The sequence below is a fragment of the Leopardus geoffroyi genome, chromosome C1 (assembly GCF_018350155.1).
Source record: "Leopardus geoffroyi isolate Oge1 chromosome C1, O.geoffroyi_Oge1_pat1.0, whole genome shotgun sequence".
In the NCBI taxonomy this organism is placed as follows: domain Eukaryota; kingdom Metazoa; phylum Chordata; class Mammalia; order Carnivora; family Felidae; genus Leopardus; species Leopardus geoffroyi.
The window spans coordinates 64,148,110-64,167,371 of NC_059328.1; the positions used below are offsets into that span (position 1 = coordinate 64,148,110).

The 19,262-nt window shown below is 36.8% G+C and overlaps 1 protein-coding gene and 1 long non-coding RNA gene across 4 annotated transcripts in view; one reads left to right on the plus strand and one right to left on the minus strand.

The window, feature by feature from the left end:
* The window catches only part of ST6GALNAC3 (ST6 N-acetylgalactosaminide alpha-2,6-sialyltransferase 3), a 540,386-nt gene extending 532,568 nt beyond the window's left edge, over positions 1-7,818 (plus strand). For 2 of the 3 annotated variants that reach the window (XM_045477895.1, XM_045477894.1), the window contains exons 4-5: positions 3,135-3,242; positions 4,308-7,818. In XM_045477895.1, coding sequence (XP_045333851.1) covers positions 3,135-3,242; positions 4,308-4,494 — 295 coding nt within the window. In that variant the 3' untranslated portion in view covers positions 4,495-7,818. The remainder of the gene's footprint in view (positions 1-3,134; positions 3,243-4,307) is intronic. The other variant, XM_045477896.1, reaches the window with a different exon arrangement.
* A 551-nt stretch (positions 7,819-8,369) lies between these two features.
* LOC123598092 overlaps positions 8,370-19,262 on the minus strand; it is a 41,765-nt gene continuing 30,872 nt past the window's right edge. The window contains exons 3-4 of the long non-coding RNA XR_006712386.1: positions 12,645-12,707; positions 8,370-11,248 (exon numbers count right to left, since the gene is read on the minus strand). This is a non-coding gene — a long non-coding RNA (uncharacterized LOC123598092). The remainder of the gene's footprint in view (positions 11,249-12,644; positions 12,708-19,262) is intronic.

Consider the following 19,262-nt stretch of genomic DNA (forward strand, 5'->3'; position numbering starts at 1 on the left):
TAGGCATTTAGTGGCAGACCCACCACAGAAGTGGACATTAATGTGATCTCACTGATTAAGGTGTACATTAATTACACATTCAACATGTGTGGAGCATGTTACTGTAGAATGGGTAAGGCTATTAAGGGTGATGATCACAGAAGCAATTGATTTTAAAATTGGAAAAAACCTTAGATGTGACTTAGTCCAACCATCTCATTTTAGAGACAAGGAAATTAAGATAAACATGTTTTCCAAGGCTTGATAGTGGCAAACCTGGAATGTGAAACCAGATATCCACATTCTCAATTCCATACCTATTCTCTACTGACTCTGGAACACATGGGATTGTGTTTTGTGAAACTGTATTGTGATTGTTTTAACAGGTGTGCTACTAGACTATATATTCTTTAAGAAAGTATTCATCACTACCTTCTAGCATAGGATCCCAATAAATGTCTGTTAAAAATACCAATAAATGGGTGAATGAGTGCGACCTGTTTTCCTCCTCATGTACAAATAAATGCTGTAATGTTTAGTTGATCTCTGCTAGTGCATGGTCAGCCTAGTAATGAAGAAAGAGAGGATAGAAAGCTTGAAAAAAAATAGAATGAGAAGGCAAGAAGAGTAAATGGTGTATACAATTCAAGTAGGAATATAACCAGAAAAAATTCAGCACGCAGACAAAATTTCTAGATTCGATTTGGGAGCTTTTAATCAAGACTCTTGCCTATTCTGATCTCTCCCAGTTTTCAAATAAGGACTTTTAAGCAGATGGTGCTTTAAGCAGTTCTCATCATTGCTGCTCCCCCTCAGACCCCAGAACACAGGATGGACCACAAGTTAAGTTGTATAATAAGCAAAGTTGCTCTTGAGTGTATTTCGCCTCCCTCTGGTACATCTTCCCATCCATTTGGCACCCATTCCTAACCCATGCGGCTGCTGCTCTTCTTATCGCAGAGGAAAGTGCATGTAACTCAATGTGGTCCTGTTTCTGGAATATTTCCCATTTAGGACGCACACCAGGAAATACAAAGAAAGACAACTTACATAGTGGATTTCAGACTCAGTGGCAAATGAGCAGAGGGGATGGATATATATGGACTGGGTTTTTCTCTCCTTACAAATCATCCAAGTCAATTAAAATGAAAGTGAGAAAATCCAGTTACCAACACCCACTGTGAGCTTATATTGCTCCTGAACTGCTTACATGTTCTAAGTAATTTGGTACTAAATGATGCCTGTTTAAAAAAAAAAGGATCAAAGGATTCGGGGTTCTAATTATAGCACACTGATGGTTTGGTACTAGAGAACTGTATCCACAATATAGGACATCAGTGGGCAGCATCTACTGGCTGGTGGGCTCTACCTAGAGAGTGGTTATCAGTGGCTACGTGTCAGGTTCTAGAAGAGCTGGCTATGCTCCCGTATGCCAGGAAGTCTAAATGGAAGGTACAAAATTTAGTCTTTTTTAGAAATGGTGCTGCACAGCTGCCAGATAACCTGGCAAGACCCAATGCCCCCATGGAAAGACATTAAGGAGATAGGCAGTCATTCATTTAGATGGATTGGGTCCCCTTGGCTAAAGCCAAGCATGGAGATCCAGCTTTTCATCTAATGCTCCCTTGAGCTGCTGAAGTTTGGCAGACTCTTCCAGTCAGCACTACATCTTAACTACATCAGCCACTCTCCTCCTTCAGTGACTGTGATTCCCATCTTTTCCTTAAACATACCGAGCACACTTCCACAATTGTGGTTTTGCCCTTTACATTTCCTCTTCCTGGAACACTTTCCTCTCCTATGGTCTGTTGAGCAAGTGGCATCTGTCTCCTATCACCAAAGGTAGAAATCCAAGCACTTCTTCCCACTGTACCTTATTTGAATCAGCAAGAAAAATACAATACGGTCAAACACTGGATGGAGCATTACTTTACTCACATTGAGAAGAGACAGAACAAAATCAGTTCCAATAGTGAGCCTTGGTCCCCACGGCCAATGGGTCCTTCCTGGCAGCTAATTCAGAGCCCTTGGCCTACATGCAACCTGTCTTGTGATGCAGAGCAAAGAACCCTGTCCACTCTTGGCAGGGGACAGATATAATAGTGGGTTTGGTCAGGTGTCATGTAACATGCATACTTAAGCAGAACAAAGGAGTACATATTGAGTCTGAAACAGGGAAAGATATTCCCACACAAGGCAATAGCCTGGAACAGGCTGTGAGGGCTCCTTATCTCTTATTAAGGAAGTGTTCCAGGCTCAAGGCTCATTCTTAATGCAGCCAAGATGAGACCTGGAAGACTGTACACATGAGACTGTCTTTTCCAATATGTTCCACCATAGCTTCTTCCTATTCCCACCCCACCGTGAACAACCGTCCCCTGTCCCCCACCCCCAGATTTTGCTCCTGTTATCAAAGAGGCCTTCTCTGGCCAACCTTTATAAACACAGCCACCTCAAAATCTATGAAGACAGAAGCATTGGTTGTTTTGATAATTGGTGTATCGCCAGCATCTACAACAGTGAATGCACATAGTAGGTGTTCAATAAAAGTGTGTTGAAAAGATTGGTAACATGGGTCTTACAAAGGAAAAGTCTTGTCTCATGATGTCTGGAAATCAGTAAAGGAAAATTTTGCAGATGCTTTCCTACACCAAGTAATTCACCTACACACTGCATCTAATTTCCACTGAGAAACCCAACAAGTCTTAAAGAAAGTGATATGTCCAGGTAAGCAAGATAACACCATTATCATTCAGTTTCCATCAGGGCTCCAAGCAGCTTTAGAAAACCTGTCCTCTGATATACAGCACTAATTTGTGTCTTACGGAAAATCAAATAAATTATTTTTTTACCCGAAGGGAGCAGGATTATTTGACTTCAGATATTTGCCATATGGCTTCTCTTCCATACAGCATAGCTCCTAGGCTTAAGGTAGTAAGAGTGAGAGCATGCCTATAAATTATTCAGAGATAATTCAAAATAAGTGTGTATCTTTGACAGATTGTCAAGTTTCTTAATGCTTCTTCCTGATAACAAGTGCTATGTTTTTGATAAAAGGTTGCTCGTTTCTCATCACACTTTATTGTTGTTCTGTGTATGTGTTTTGTTTGTTTTGTTTTGTTCATTATTATTGTTTGTTTTTGTTCCCCCCACAGAGTCCAGTCTGGCTCTTATCTCAGCACGGGGTGGTTTACCTTCATTCTGGCCATGGATGCCTGCTATGGCATTCACGTCTACGGGATGATAAATGACACCTACTGCAAGTAAGATCACAGGAAATTATTTTTATGCATCTCCAATTCTGATATCTTGTCAAAATATCACAATTCATTTTAATACCATAAATCGGAAAAACAGATAAAGCAACAATTATTTCCCGGTGCTCTTTGCTGACATGACATTTTATTGTCAGCACATCAAGTTGTGACTTTTAGGGGTGATAAAAAGAAAAATATTTACTACAATCTAATGTCAAATGTCAGAAGGAACATTTTTCCCTTAATCAGTAGCATATCAGGGATTTGTGGCTTGGAAATACAGAACAAGTTTAGTGGTTATTTAATTTGCAAAGCAAGTTTGTCATTTCTGCTGCTCTAAGGGCTTGATGGATAGCTAGCTACTCAATGGTTATATTTGATCATGAAGGACAAAATGTCCTGAAGCCTCAGAGAAGCTGACAGCTTAACAAGAATTCCTGGAAATTATATTTCACTAATAAGTGAGTAATCTGCCAGATACTTATTTAAAATGGGTATGTTTGTCCATAGTATACCCCTGCTGGAGGGGTTGTTTCTAATTATTTAATAATAAAAAACAAAACCTTCCATGCGTCATTAAAGTAATGAAATGGATTTCTCTACTAAGAATTGGCATGATGTAATTCAATCCAAATGGTAACTAAACCACAATCTTCACGATCTAATATTTCTACCCTAAATATAAGTATAATGGAGCACAGATGAACTGAATATCTTACCCTGAAAAATCACAAAGCTTCTTCAAGCTCTGCAAGAGCATCAGCTATCCAAAGTTTGCTTCCATTATATACCATTTCCTCCTTCAAGGGATAGGTGTATGTTTGAATGCAATTGGTGTGATGTATAAATTTTATTTGATTTATTAAAGCACTAAGGGTCTGGTACATCTTCCTAAAAGCTTTTATACATAATAGCTTTTAACTGAGTTCATGGACAAGAATCATGCATGGGTTTGCAAGTAAATGCATTTACTGGACACATAATGGATTCTTGCAAATCACTGCTTCATTCTTCATCTTAATTCTTCTCTCCTTTTCTTTTCTTTTTTTTTTTTTTTTTGTTCTTTTTTAGGACAGAAGGATATAGAAAAGTCCCCTATCATTACTATGAACAAGGAAGAGATGAGTGTGATGAATATTTTCTTCATGAACATGCTCCATATGGGGGGCACAGGTTTATCACTGAAAAGAAAGTGTTTGCTAAATGGGCCAAGAAACACAGGATAATATTCACACACCCAAACTGGACAGTGTCTTGATGTTAGTTTTTCTGATCTTGCCACAACACTTGACATGGTAATACCACAACTGTGATGATATTGATGCTAATGACGATGATGGTGATGACAAGGACAACGATGATGATCAAGTCTGTACATTCTCAGATATGGATGGTGACCCTGCCAGTAATTTGAACTTGGGATTTCATGGAGGGTGGTTGTGCTCTTTCCATTTATTCTGAAGGTTCAACATTACATACTGCACTTTATAATTTAACTGGAATTGAAATGAAGGCCAGTAACATGACAGCGTGACCTAAGAAATGGGAAGATTATCCTTCAAGATAGCTGCCCAGTATTCTTGAACAGTGAGTAACTTTCAAAAGCCATGGGATTTGGCCTCGTGAGACTAGGTTATTGACTCTATGGTCTCTTCAACTTGAGCAGCTCCACCATCTTGAATGGTTGATTGTCAAACACTGACCCAAGAAATTCTATCTGGGTACAAGTATTGTACCACACTTACTAGTTAGCCTAGAGGCAGTGAAGGAATCTTCCTGACATACCATGGTCCTATAGTACCTCCTACAGCTGAAGCCTCAGGCCATTTCTCGATTAACAAGGGAGATATCATGGCCATCATACCCATCAGGATTATTCAACAATTCAAACACTTAATTCAAAATGGGCCAACTAGCAGATCTTGATGGATTTCTGCTCCCACCACTCCATTCTCACTACCCCAAACAATATAACCTAACCCGGTACTAGAGTGATCTCTATTCCTGTTTAGTTATTTTTGGTTGAGTCCTAAATATTTCAGAAAGCTATTTAACATGTAAGATACCAACACTGTAATAACATATACTGTGAAAACATTCTTAAAACATAACCAAAAGGGTTTACTAACTCTATTTCAACATTCAACAACACAAAAATATATGCTTTTTAAAATCATGAAACGAGGAAAGCAAAGCATATTTTTACATCAATTTGTATCCTACCATACTTCATAATATATATTTGTATATTCAAATTTCTATTTTATAGGCTCAAGATGCATCTCTCCATACATTACATTATCGTTGCCAAGTGCCAACTGTTAGACATGGAGAGGAGATGATTCCTTGTATTAAATCTGACCAGAACTTTTGCCTTCTTGGGGTTTATTTCCCCCACAGTGTATCAGTTGTTATACCATAATAACAACAATAATAATGACCTTAATGTCCAAAGTGCTTTGTCATGTAGAGTCCTCATACATATGCTGTCTCATGTGATGCCTGTGACCATCCATTGGACTATTGCCTGCACATTCTGACATCTCCTTAGCAGATAAGCTGTAATTTGTTAATTGCTTTGATATATTCCAGATCTTCCCTTTGCTAATATTTGTATAGAATAGCATTTATGTAGACTAGTAACCAATTGATTTCAGTGCCAAATATAATATATCAGGATATGCAAAAAGTATCACAAAGATGGTCTTGGCCATACACTAGGACTCCTGTGAACGTAAGTACTTTTGATTTTTTTTTTTAAATGACTCTTTTTAGGTAGAGAAAAATGAGGAAGCAGGACAACAGAGGGAATGAACGCAGAGAAATACAGTCTCCTGTCCCCATCTTGAGATGACATTGTTCTCCATATAGTCATTGTTCATTAAATATTATAGGACTGATTTGCTGAGAGAGTCGCTGAGAGATCAAAAATATCCTTGCAAATGATTCAAAAGATGCAGCCAAGCTTAACTTACAGAGAATGATTTGGAGGATGAGAGTGATGATACATTTCACCTTAGGAGGTCTTTACCATGCTAGGTCCCATGATTAGTTCTCATTAAATGAGCCATCTTGGACCAAAGCCTCTTTGCTGCTCTCTGCTGCCATTTTGATAACACCAATACATCCATGAAAATGACCAAACACCACGGTGGAACTGTTACTGTTGTTATTCTTCTGTTGTATCCTCATATGGTTTTTAGTTCTGTGTATGTCAAGATTTTTTGAGCTAATGATGGATAGAATTGCCCACACAAAGAAAAATAAACAGATGCAAATGTTAAAATTGTAATACAGACTGTTTAACCCCCTGTTGTGATATAGAAGTTCCACTTTTAAATATAAAGGAACATGTGATTCTCAGAATGATTCAGGGAATGACACAATTTATTTAGTTTTCTGGTAAATGCAGGGGTAAACCTATTTGTTTCAGTCCTTACCAAAAAGAAACTTTCAACGCTTGTCTGCTCTCCTGTCTCTATGAAGAAGACTTAGCAGGAGACTTTGTAGTGGCCACAGCCACTCTGTGGCAGCAGTTGTTTGTAGCAGGCAGTGTTTCCTCTGGAGGGGTAAGGGTGGCCTCTCCTCTCCTTTCCTCTCCTCCCTCCCCTCCCTTCCCCCCTTTTTTTTCTTAACTAAACCTCAATCCCACTTTTTATTGTCGTTGTCTCTCATCTCTTTGTTTCTAAAAGTGGGAAACAAAAACCATTATTCTCAATTTGAAGACCTAATTGGATGATTTCCAGTGTAATCAGAATTTTGATAGAATCACATAGCTTATTTTTCTCTGCAGTCTTAATGTTCTCTGCTTCCATGTTCTGTATTTTTTGCCTTCAGCTTCCTAATTCTAGTGGAAATACAAAGTCTAATTTCTCTCATATTGAGAAACTTTTCATCCAAGAGTTACTGATAGAGAAGAGAATGACAAAGGAGGAATTCAAAATTGTCACACAAATTTCTGGCCATTTCCACTAGTTCTAGTCAACTGAAAGGCTTCATCCAGCAGCTAAACATTGAAAAATTCAACTGAACTCTCTCTCACTGATGTATGTGTATTCCAGGAGTTAACATCTGTAAAAAACAAACACGTTTCAATTCCATCCAATGCTCTAGACAAATGGACTATTGAAAATGGCCACAATTTGCTGAAATCAGCGTAAAAGCATGCAAGCTAGAAATAATAGAGTAAATATTATTTTTATTTATGCAGAATTTAGAAGAAAGCAAGGAAATTTTAAAAAGGGTTTTAATATGAATGTTTGAATCCTTTCTAAGTTAGCATAGTGATAAGTAGTAATGATTTATATTGTTATGATGGTAATGGGAATTATAAACCTTCTAGACTATGTTTTACCTTGCTATCAAACCTATCAAAGAAAAACCAAGGATGTTTGTATATATGCACAGAGTCCATTTGTGTGTGTGTGTGTGTGTGTTGTGTGTATGTTTAAATGCATACATGTAATCCTATATTTTTCAGTGATGTGTATGAATCACAGAAAACCTATTTTAGACTTCAATGAAATGTGTTGGTTTACATTTTGAATCCTGATGAAAAAATAAAGCAAAAGTCCAAATGAAACATACCAATTGTAAAGAGTACATAAAATAATATTCAATGGCTGGCCCATTGAAGAAAGAGAAGCTGCTTAACCTGGAACCGAGAACACAGATGCCACAGTCGTCAAAGATCAGACCCGCAAGTATAACCATCTGTATTGTAGGCTCTGACAATCACAGCTCTGCCAAAGTCACATGGAAAAACACTACATCAAGCTGCATTCACACTGAAGTGAATGAACACTGGCCCCCTTATTAAAATCAGCCTGTCTTTAGCGTAAGCAGAACTCAGATTTGCATGATTTTTATTATATGGTTAGAGAACTGTGACCATTGTGCGAAGAGAAAAATGTATAAGGAGATGGTTCTTTGAAGATTTGGAATGAATCAGCCGTTGTGAGAGCAAGAGTCTGAATTGGGGACTTTGCTGACCTTTCCAGAAGTATAAAGGCATCAGAAGAGAATCACTGGTTATTTCCTTAGAAAAAGACAACACTAAGTACTTTACCTGGTGGTGTTAATTAGATGCTAATAGTAAGCTCAGCTTTAACTTTAATAAGCAAGATAATATAATCAGATGGTTTATTTATTTATTTATTTTTTTTAGCATACCCATCTAGCGTTTAATGTGGCATGTCAAATGCAAAGAACAAACCATGTCGTCCAGTGTCAGGTGTTTGCATGCCTTAGCACAAGTGATTTATAGTCCCAGAGACATGAGGGGGATGAAGATGCTTTCCCTGAACTGCATTTTTAAAAGTCAAGACCTCATCATTTTAATAGTATTCATAGATCCAGTGACTGAAGAAGCCAGTTCTAGCCTTTGTTAAGTATTTTAGACTTTCAGAGCTTCAAGGGGCTTTAGAGACTAGCCAATCCAACCCCTCTGTCTTGAAAAAAATAGACCTATAGAAGTGAAGTGACTTGTCCACAGCTCTAAAATAGACTAATGGCAATACTGAGAGTCAAATTCTTACCTCATGTCTCCTCTAATACTTTTTCCACTTCTATTTTTTTTTAAAGAACAAAACGGTAGCTGGAAACATGCATAAAAGACTTACTGAAAAAGTCTATGCCTGGAATCCTAAGGCTCCAATTAGTGTTGATTCTACTTATGGTCAGAGAAATCCCTACACTGAAGTGCAGAAAGATTCACATAATTGAAAGAACATGTCCCAGTAATTGTCCATATTCTCTGTTCTCTATGTTTATTGCTAAGACTACACCACATTCTTTTATCATGAATTCTAGGACTAATTTAGAGTGAGTTTCTTGCTTCGTTGTTATTGAAGATGATCATGTCACTGATACTCATCTTCTAAGAGGTGTTGATTATGGAGGTTGATTGGTGGAACTGGTACATCTTAATGTCGAAATATCCCCAGACCCCGTGACCTAATCTCTCACACCAGTTGGGCTGCCTGTATTAGTGAAATTATCCAACTGCACAGGCTGGTGAAATGCTACCCTTTGTTTTCTCACCTTCTCTGTACCACACAAGATCTTTGAGCCAGATACCCTCTGGGAAGATAAATCAAAGCCCCAAATGCCCCACACGACTTAATCACCATGCAAAACTGAAAGAGTTTTTTCTTTATAGTCCACTCATATGATACTGTTAGAAGTGGAGAATTTTGAAACTATAGTCACTAGGCTCTGAAAATGGTTTCTTTGACTCAGAGATAACATATTGTTTTGTTGCTTGTTTCTGTGGAACCTTAGAGAAACCACCAGAGTAAAATTCCATGTAAATTGCTAAAGCATCAAATCAGGGCTGTCCTTGGGCATTGTAACTTTGCAGAAAATCTCATTTAGTTGTGTTTTTTTTAAGTCCTTTACTTTTTTTCCCCCTTTTCAGAATAGGCACAATTTATTTTTGGAGTAGAAAAGCTCTTCTTTCTCTACAGATAGGTTTCTTTTTGTTTGTGCCTTGGAGACTTCAGAAAAATAGGAGCTCACTTTCATAAAAGTGAAGAACATCTTAACGAATAAATAGCCAACTTCATATATTCACGTATTTGTCTACATAGTGAACAGTATCTTCTGAGAAACTCCAAAGGGACACAAACCAGGGCATTTCATGGTTCGTTGTTACCAAATCTTCAAAGTACTAATTTTCTTGTGTTTAACTTTGTTGTCATTGCTACTGAGTAAATACCCATTTCTATTACATACAGTATATTTTATGCTTCACTCATTTTTCCGAGTTCACACAATCTTTGCTGTAGTCGCTCATTCACTTTAAAAACCTGTAATCTTCATCTATTTATAGAAGAGACTGTAAACGCACAGAGTTGTGCACTTGGTGAGGTTTTTTTTTTCTAGCATCAAATTGCTTTATTTATAGGCACCATGCCTTAGAATAAAGCTTACTAAATGGCAAAGGGCTACCGGTATATTTCAGTTTGGTTTGCTTTTACAAGATAAGTAAGGACATGTGAATAAAGCCAGAGAGTATTTGTCATTGAAAGAGAAAAAGCAAGGCTGGGTTTGGGGGAGAAGATATTCAATATACTCAGTACTCAAGGCAGAAAGGCTAGGTCTAGGCTACTATCGTGAACAATGACAAGAGAAAATGTTGGTCAGCTTCCAGAATGAGTTTTTTCCACATTAACTATCTAATGCTGAGGTATATTTCCTTTCTTGCTGTATCAGACCTGTTAGCAAGTTGGGTTAGTACATAAGCTGCTTAAAATACAAAAGTCTTCATTCTTAACTCTCTCCCTCCTTCATTACATACCTTCCTTTCCTCCTCCGCTCCTCCCTGATTTTCTTTCTAGAAAATTCGACACTCTTGAAGTTGAACATTATATGTGGATAGTTTCTCATTTTACAGATCAACTTACAGTACTTTACCAAGCTCTGCAGGTGACCCCTATTTGGATATGATCTTAAAATGAAATTCTTCTTTGGGAATAAAGTAGTAATAACTTATATGCCATGTTTATTATAGAGCTGTATACCTCATTCAATATCCTCAAATACTCTGTGAGGTATGTAATGTTACTATCACCATATCACATATAAGGAAACAGGAGCACATAGAGGCTAAGTAGCTTGTCCAGGGTTGCATAGCTGGTGATGAAATGAGGTTTTGAGCTCAGGCAATTTGACCCAAAGTCCATACCTCATTGGAGCAGGCTAATCGATGTAAACAACAACCCCAAAATTTCAGTGGCTTAAGAGAATAAGGTTTGTTTAGATGCTCCTCTCCAAACAGCTTGTCTCTGAGGATGATTCAGTGACCCAGGCTTCTCCCATCATGTAGCTTTGCCCTCCTCTGCATTCTTGGAAACCTCTCCATTTGGCCTGCTAATGGTGAAAGAGTATGGAGGATTCTGTGTTGGAGGGTTTTGTGGACAAGTCCACAAGTATGCAATACTCCATCCATATTCCACTGGGTAGTTTCAGTCACGTGGCCTGGTAGAGGTGGGCAGTGTTGTCTGATGTGCCTGGGAGGAAAAGGAACAGAGTTTGATGAATATGTAGCAGTCTCTGGCATAGTATTCTTAGTCATGATGACATATAGCCTAAAAAAAAATTACTCAGTTTTGTGCAACTGTATGGATGAATTATGTTGATAATCCTTATTAAGAACACCTAAGAAAAATTTCTCTTTAAATGGATGTCAGTATCCATGCCTCAAACAAAATAAACTAGGGAATATTGTTCTAGGTCCTATAATGCCAAAAAGATAGGAAATGATTTCCCTTACCCAAAAAAATAAAGACAGAAATTAATATGCTAGAAATACTTTCAAGTGACTTAACTCTACCAACAGTAGAAGTAACATGACTTTTAATGTCTTCATGATCTTTGGTTAACATAAGATAGATCTATCCTTTCCTCTGATCAACTAATACTGTGTGTATGCCTCTTTCCTTCCCTTGTAAGATGTTGCAAAAATTAAGTTCCCTTTTCAACTTCCCTTTTGTCTTAAGGTCTATGCAATGTTGCAATGATTTTTTTAAAGTAAAAAATTAAACTGGCGGTTCCCATATCTGAAAATAACAAATTTCTCTCTTGAACACCCCTCCCTTTCCCTATGCACATTGGCATATGAGCTTGTTCAGGGAAAAGGGACTTTATATGCTATATTTGGTTGTCCATACCAAAATGGCATAAGGTATATTCCCCTGGAGAGAGGCCCTTCATACTTTTTTCTCTTTAGCTCCCAACATTTTTCTTCCCTTCTCAATACTTTCTATTTTTGCACATTATTTTCTTTAAGCTATCTAGAAATTCTTTTCCCTTAATGCAAACAGAATTTCACATCCTAAAGTTCTTTCTCACCTAATAGGAAACTATTTGCTGTCTTGGGAAAAATGCTTTGCATGTTAGCATATAAATTTTCTTAGTTTGTCCATTGAGAGAGATTAGTTGAGACTCTAAAAACAAAATAATTAGAGAAGAGAAGCAGCCAGTGTTTGCCTTCTTCCAGATCAATATGAAATTCCTTTTAAGGACAAAAAAACTATAGCATCTGGTTGATGAATGACATAGGTTGGACATTCTGTTTAAGGGCTGTAACTGGTGTTAATATCTGCAGGTACTTTACAGGATTAAATTGAGGCTTACTACCCCTGAACCCATGCCTAAAATTGTTGAGTAATACAAATATGCAGTGTGTGTACACCAGCAGCCTCTTACACCATGCATTGTTGAGAGTTCTTGCATCTATCATTGTAAAACTTTGCAAACATACTATTTCTATGCTTATGAAGTCACTTAAAAATCTATGTAATCTTCCAAAATAATTTTCCTCCACATGCCTACATTTCCCCAGAAGTGTAACAGATACAATTCAATTCACTTAGAATGGTTTTCCATCTTTAGTGCCAGTCTTACCTCAAATTAAAATGGCTTGTCCAAGACATATTTTGGTGACGCTGATTATAGTGGTTTTCATCTCTAGTAAAAAAAAGAAAAAGGACATACTCTATAATCTTTGATAGATAAAAGGGCATTAATGTTGGATGAGGACATTAATGTCATGCAAATGGATCTGTGGATCATGCAGAGCTGTGAGTGGCTGTTCAATATGGAACGATATAAAAAGAAAAAAAGCATTCAGCAACACAAACATATGGGTTCAATAAAACCAAATGAAATCTGACAGGAACAAATGTAAAGCAGGGCACTTAGGTTCAGAAAAGACAAGAGCATGACTTTACAGCAGTACTCATGAAAAATATTTGGAGGTTTTAGAGCACTCTAATATGATACATAGCAATTTAAAAGGTCACTGTGACCTAAGATGCATAGAAAAGTCCAAGAAGAGATAGCAAGGTTCAGAATTGATCAGACCACTTCTGGAAGTATTTTTAAAACTTGTTTTAATCATTAATAAGAAATTGCAAGCATTTTCCCAATGTCATTAAATTATCTTAAAACACTTTTAATAGCTATATTGTGCCATAATCTATTTAACCATTCCCCCATTGTCATTTTTTTCTATACGAACAGGTTTGTTCAAGAGTTTTTGGGCACTTCTCTGATTTTTTTTTTCTTTTAGTGTACCAATGTACTGAGGCGCCTGCTTCCTCGCACCCTTGCCAGAATTTTGTGTTGTTTCTTCCATCTTTGCCAATTTCCCATATGCCAAAAATGGTATCTTGCTTTAATTGGCATCCAGTTGATTACTATGGAAATTAAACATTTTTGCATATTTTTTGGAAATTTATATTTCTTCTTTCATGAACTAGTTCTTCCAATATATTGCCCATTATTTATGGCAGTGGGAGTCACAATACTTTAAAGATACAGAAAAATGAGAATTCGTTCAAAAGAAAGGGAACAAGTTAAGAGCAACCAGGATCATGAGAGAACTGGAAGTCATGTTGCACCAGTGACTGGAAACACTTAGCTAGCTTGGTAGAAAGTTTCAGGAAGAACTAAATTCAAACATTTGAAAGGCATTAATTCAGGTATAAAATTCATTTTAAAATGAGTCAAATTGCAGATTTTATCTCAGAAGGACATTCAGAAAAAAATCCAGAATTAGAGTGTAGGTTTTTAGAATGAGTAAATTTGTAGAAAGTATTCACAGACCAAGACCACCTACTTGTTCAGTATTTTATGTAATTAGACAGAAAGTTGAACTCCTTTGCCCCCAAGGTCTCCTCCAAAGCACATGTTCTGTCAAATGGAATGCAACTCCATGTGGGAAAGCAAGATTTGACATGAGCGCTCTTAAAAAAATTAGCCTAAAATGGTTGTGCTATGGGGGCTCCTTGCCTTAGCGGCAGCATATTCACATACCATCTCTTAAAACAAGCTATTTCTAATAATGGCAAATGTCACCAAATTCATGTTCCTAAACTTTGGGAGCACATTCCATTGCTGGTAGGTGCCCACAAGTACACGCCACAACCCCCAACCCCAACTCTACCACTGTTTATTGCTGACTTCATTCTTGAAATGCTTCACAAAGACCTGTAACTTCCTTCGCTTCCCAGTGGGGGAAATTTGTTCACATTTCACACATTCATATTTTTATAAACTTGCTATTGTGCTATGTCTTTGAAATGTAATGACTCAAGAAAATTACTTTTGATATCATGGCATTCCTCATGTTGGTAATTTATGATAATAGATGTCAGTGTAGATTTAAGAGTCATTTATATTGTCCACCTTTTCCTATTTCTGCTAGAGTAAATAAATTCTTCATACCGAGTTTTGCCACATTTTTCAGGTTTCTAGTCTGTATCACTCACTTTCAGTATATTTATAATCCTTTTATCTGGTCTTTGCAGTTTCAAAAATGGTGCCTTGGATATTTTATGTTTTGAAGAATCAATGCCCTTTTCAGATTGCCCTCTTAAGGTTTTTGTAAAATAATATTCTCTATAATATAACTTTAAATTACCTATCTTTTTCTTTACTAGACTTAATCCAAGAAGACTAATTGAACATTAAACATTTTAATCATCCCACACTGTCGAACCTGTCTTCTCATTATTGAGAATTGGATGGGCCATGAGCTTAATTGTGTTCCTGGCAATGTAAGTAGACTGGAAGCTTCATAATATGATTAGTATATAACTATAGAATTAGTCCTGGTATTTATTAATACTACACAAATATACATTGAACATAACCAAATGCATGGTGCTTCATTAGTGTTTTGGAGAATACAGAGATGAGTAGGCTGTAGTACTTATCTTTATGAAGTTTACCAAAAAAATAGAAGAATAAATCAAAATTCCAAATAACCAAGATAACCCAAAACAAGTTAATGGCCACAAAAATGATGCAAATGAGAATGTTGCATATGATACGGAAGTAAAAGAAGTATAAGGAAATGATTCAAATATAAAAATTGTCATTACATTATATGTGCAAGTAATGTTCAAATATACCTACAGGGTGATTCTTACTCTTAGGATGACCCAACACACAGTGAATCTCAGGAAGTGCATCTTGAACTTCTATTAGCAATGCCTTATAGAAATGGTTAATACAGGAGACAGCCACCAAGACAAAAAGATGCTTTCATCTAACACAACATGAGGCTTCCTGACAGAAGTATCTTATAGAAGAGCAATGTTTACTTGAAAATTTAGGAGTTATTCAAAATGCTAAAAACTCTTCTCCTATCTGCTCTGAAATCTGCTAGGGGACCCCAGGGTTCAGTCAAGGTACTATTTTTAAATGTATTCATTGAACAAACAATACCTTTCAAAGACATTTCAAAGTAAGCTGTGAATTAAAATAGCATAGGATGTGGAGCCAATGTAAGTGTAAATATGGATTCGTTTTATCCCTTTTATCCGTATAGATCAATTAGTCTTGTATTATTATTCTTGATATGCATTCACTCTCGGCTTTAGTAGTTACCATGAATGTGAATTACCCTGATTAGGTTTTTTTTCTTATGATGGTTTCATCTATACTTATCTACTGAGCTTAAATGAAAATTTTCTAATGCAATGATAGCTATATGCATCTAACTGGAGACTTAAGCAGGGCTAAGAAACAGACTGAGAAAGTAAAAATCATAATATGCACCTGTCCTGACTTTTACTTGCTATCTACAACTTCCAAAGAAAATCTAATAGAGGAGTCACACTTATGTGGTTAAGTGGCTTTTGTGACCTGAATAACCTACTTCTGTCTTCCTGGAAGTGACTAATCCTGTGTGGTAGGTGAGTTATTCTGAGTGGAGAATGAGTAAAGGGAGAGGAGATAGCTAGTTGTAAGATTATTATCTTCCTTGTCTCTTCTCAGTCTCTGCTGAAATCTTATGTTCTTTCCAAAAGGTTCTTCTTCTACATTATATATGAAGTTGAAAAGGCTACCCAATGATCTCATGAGCTATGGTTATTGAGTCCAGAAAGAGATCCACATATGCTTGGTCAATTGATTTTCATAAGGATGCCAAAGTTATCCAATGGAAAAAGAATAGTCTTTTCAACATACGGTGCTGAAACAACTGAGTATCTATATGGAAAAAGATAATAATAATAATTTTAACTCTTACCTCACATATAGAAAAATTGACCTGAGATGTAGGATTGATCTGAGTATAAAAGAACAATAAAAATTCTAGAACAAAACAAAGTATAAAATCTTCATCGCTTTGAATTAGACAAAAATTCCCTAGGATACAAAAAGCAAAAATCATTTTAAAAGAAAATATTATAAAGAAGGAATTTAATCAATTAAAAATGTTTTGGAAGATACTGTTAAGGAAATGAAAATACAACCCACAGACAGAATAAAATATTTGTAATATGCATAGCTGACAAAGGATTTGTATCCTGAAGATATAAAGAACTTTTACAACTCAATAAGATAAACATCTCAATTTAAAATGGGCAATTTGAACATATGCTTCACAAAGGAAGATATATAAATGGCGAATAAGCACATGAAAAGATGCTGATCATCACAGTGAACAGGAAATATAAATTAAAACAGGCATAAGGGATTCACTGGGTGGAAAAATTCAACACAGTCCCTGCCTTTATGAAGTTTACAGTATAACAATGGGATAGTGCTGGGAAAGGAAAAAATACAGGTCATTTGGAGGTGATGACAGAGGAGATCCTTACACAGACAGGTTGGACAAGGGAATTATCAAGGAAGGCTTCCTGGTGAAAGTGAATTTAAGCTGAGATCAGAGGATCAGTGGAAGCAGATTGAGCAAAGGACGTATGAAGTAGATAAGCATGGACAGGGAACAGTATAATATAGAAAATCATGAAAAGAGGAAGCACGACAAGTTCAAAAATCTAGATGTTTATTTACTATGGCTGCCTTGAGAAAAGCCATAAGGTGAGAAGTGGAAAGTGGTGGTTAGAGATAAATAAGCAACTTAATAAGTCTTACAGGCTATTATAAGGATTTTTATTATAAGAGCAATCCATAGAAAACATAGAAAGATTTTAAACAAAGACGTATATCTGACTTGCTTTTTTAAAAATTTTTTTTAATGTTTTTTTATTTATTTTTGAGACAGAGAGAGATAGAGCATGAGCAGCGGAAGGGCAGAGAGAGAGGAAGACACAGAATCTGAAGCAGGCTCCAGGCTCTGAGCTGCCAGCACAGAGCCCGACACAGGGCTTGAACTCACAGACCGCGAGATCATGACCTGAGCCGCAGCCAGCCCGCTTAACCGACTGAGCCACCCAGGCACCCCTGACTTGCTTTTTAAAAGGATCACAGAGAAAAGAGGAAAATCAAGAATAATTCACAAGTTAATTTCAACAGTTGAACAGATATCGATACCACTATTTATGATAGGAAATATAGTAGAAGAAGCAATTAGAGATTGAATCCTAGACATAAGCAGTCTAAGGTATGTATAGGACACTGAAATGAAGTTTTACATATGAAGCTCAGGAGAAAGGTCTAGTCTAGAGATACAAATTTGGGAGTCATCCGTATAATAGAGAATAGGATGTGATAAGTGCTATGATAAGAATATGTACAGAATATTATAAAGGCCTAAAGACCATCTGTATTAATTATCTGTTGCTGTGTTACAAATTATCACAAACTCGACTACTTCAAAGAACACACATTTATTATATCACAATTTCTGTGAGTCAGGAATATACGCTTGGCTTATCTGGTACCTCTCCTTTAGAGTTTCTCACAAAGCTGCAATCAAGTCTTGACTACGACATATACCTCTTCTGAACGTTCAGCTGGGGAAGGATATACTTCCAAGTTCATGTGGTTGTTGGCTAGATTCAGTTGCTTGATGGCTGTAAGCTGGAGGCTGTTCTTACTCCCTTATCATGTGGGCCTCTCTATAGGGCAGCTCACCAACATGGCAGCTTGCTTTATCAAAGCCGCCAAAAAAGAGAGTCTGCTATCAAAAGTTATAATCTCTTCTAATTTAATCATGGACATGACATCACCTCAATGTTGAGGTATTCTATTGGTTAGAAGCAAGTTCCCAAAGCCATGAATACCAATAGTCAGGATCATTACAGAGTACCCACAAGCTATCTACCTACCTCTCCATCTCTACCTAGAAGAGGTTAAAAAAAAAAAAAAAAAAAAAGCTTCTACATGAAAGTGACACATAAACATGAGAGAAGAAATGTGAATTCTACATAGTAAAAAAGAAAGGGCAGATTGGTGATGCCTCAATTTCTCATCTTGATGTTGATTAGCCAAAAATTTCCATATTTTCCTATGTCAGGATTGTTTATGGATCAAATGACCGAAATACACAAAGTTGTACTAAATCTAGTATACAACTTGAAAGAATCGGGGAGCCTGGGTTGCTCAGTTGGTTGAGCGTCCAGCTTCGGCTCAGGTCATGATCTCACAGTTCGTGAGTTTGAGCCCCGTGTCCAGCTCTGTGCTGACAGCTCAGAGCCTCGAGCCTGCTTCAGATTCTGTGTCTCCTCTCTCTGCCCCTCTCCCGCTCATGTTCTGTCTCTCTCTCTGTCAAAAATAAATAAACATTAAAAAAAAAAAAGAAGAAAGAAAGAAAGAATGAATACAGCCAAAAATAATCCCATGGAGTTGCCTTTACCAAACAACAACAACAACAAAAACAAAAACAAACAAAAAAAACAGAAGGGGAAAGGTTTTAAGAAGTTATCGTGTTAACACATGTACAGAATGGAGAAAAGATCGTTACATATTTAGAATGGAGTTCTGGTAGTAAAAAGCATAACAGGGTGCATAGGTCTAAATGAAGGAATATTAATTCAGTCATTATCAAAAGTTAGTTAAGGGAGTAAAATCTGTTTCTAAGTATACATTGTTATTTGGCTTCCCAAACTGGAACAAATACATTGGGAACTGAGAATCCCAGACACATTGGCACTGGATAGATTCTGAGATGCTGGAAGGAGGACAGAAACATGAGAAATGCAGTCAAGTTTTTAAAATTGATGTGATGTTAGGAATACTGTTTCCAGAAATGCATGAGCCACAGGCTAGAAAAAAAGAAAAAGAAAAAAAAAAAGCTGAAATCGCAGTTTAAATTAGGGTGAAGCA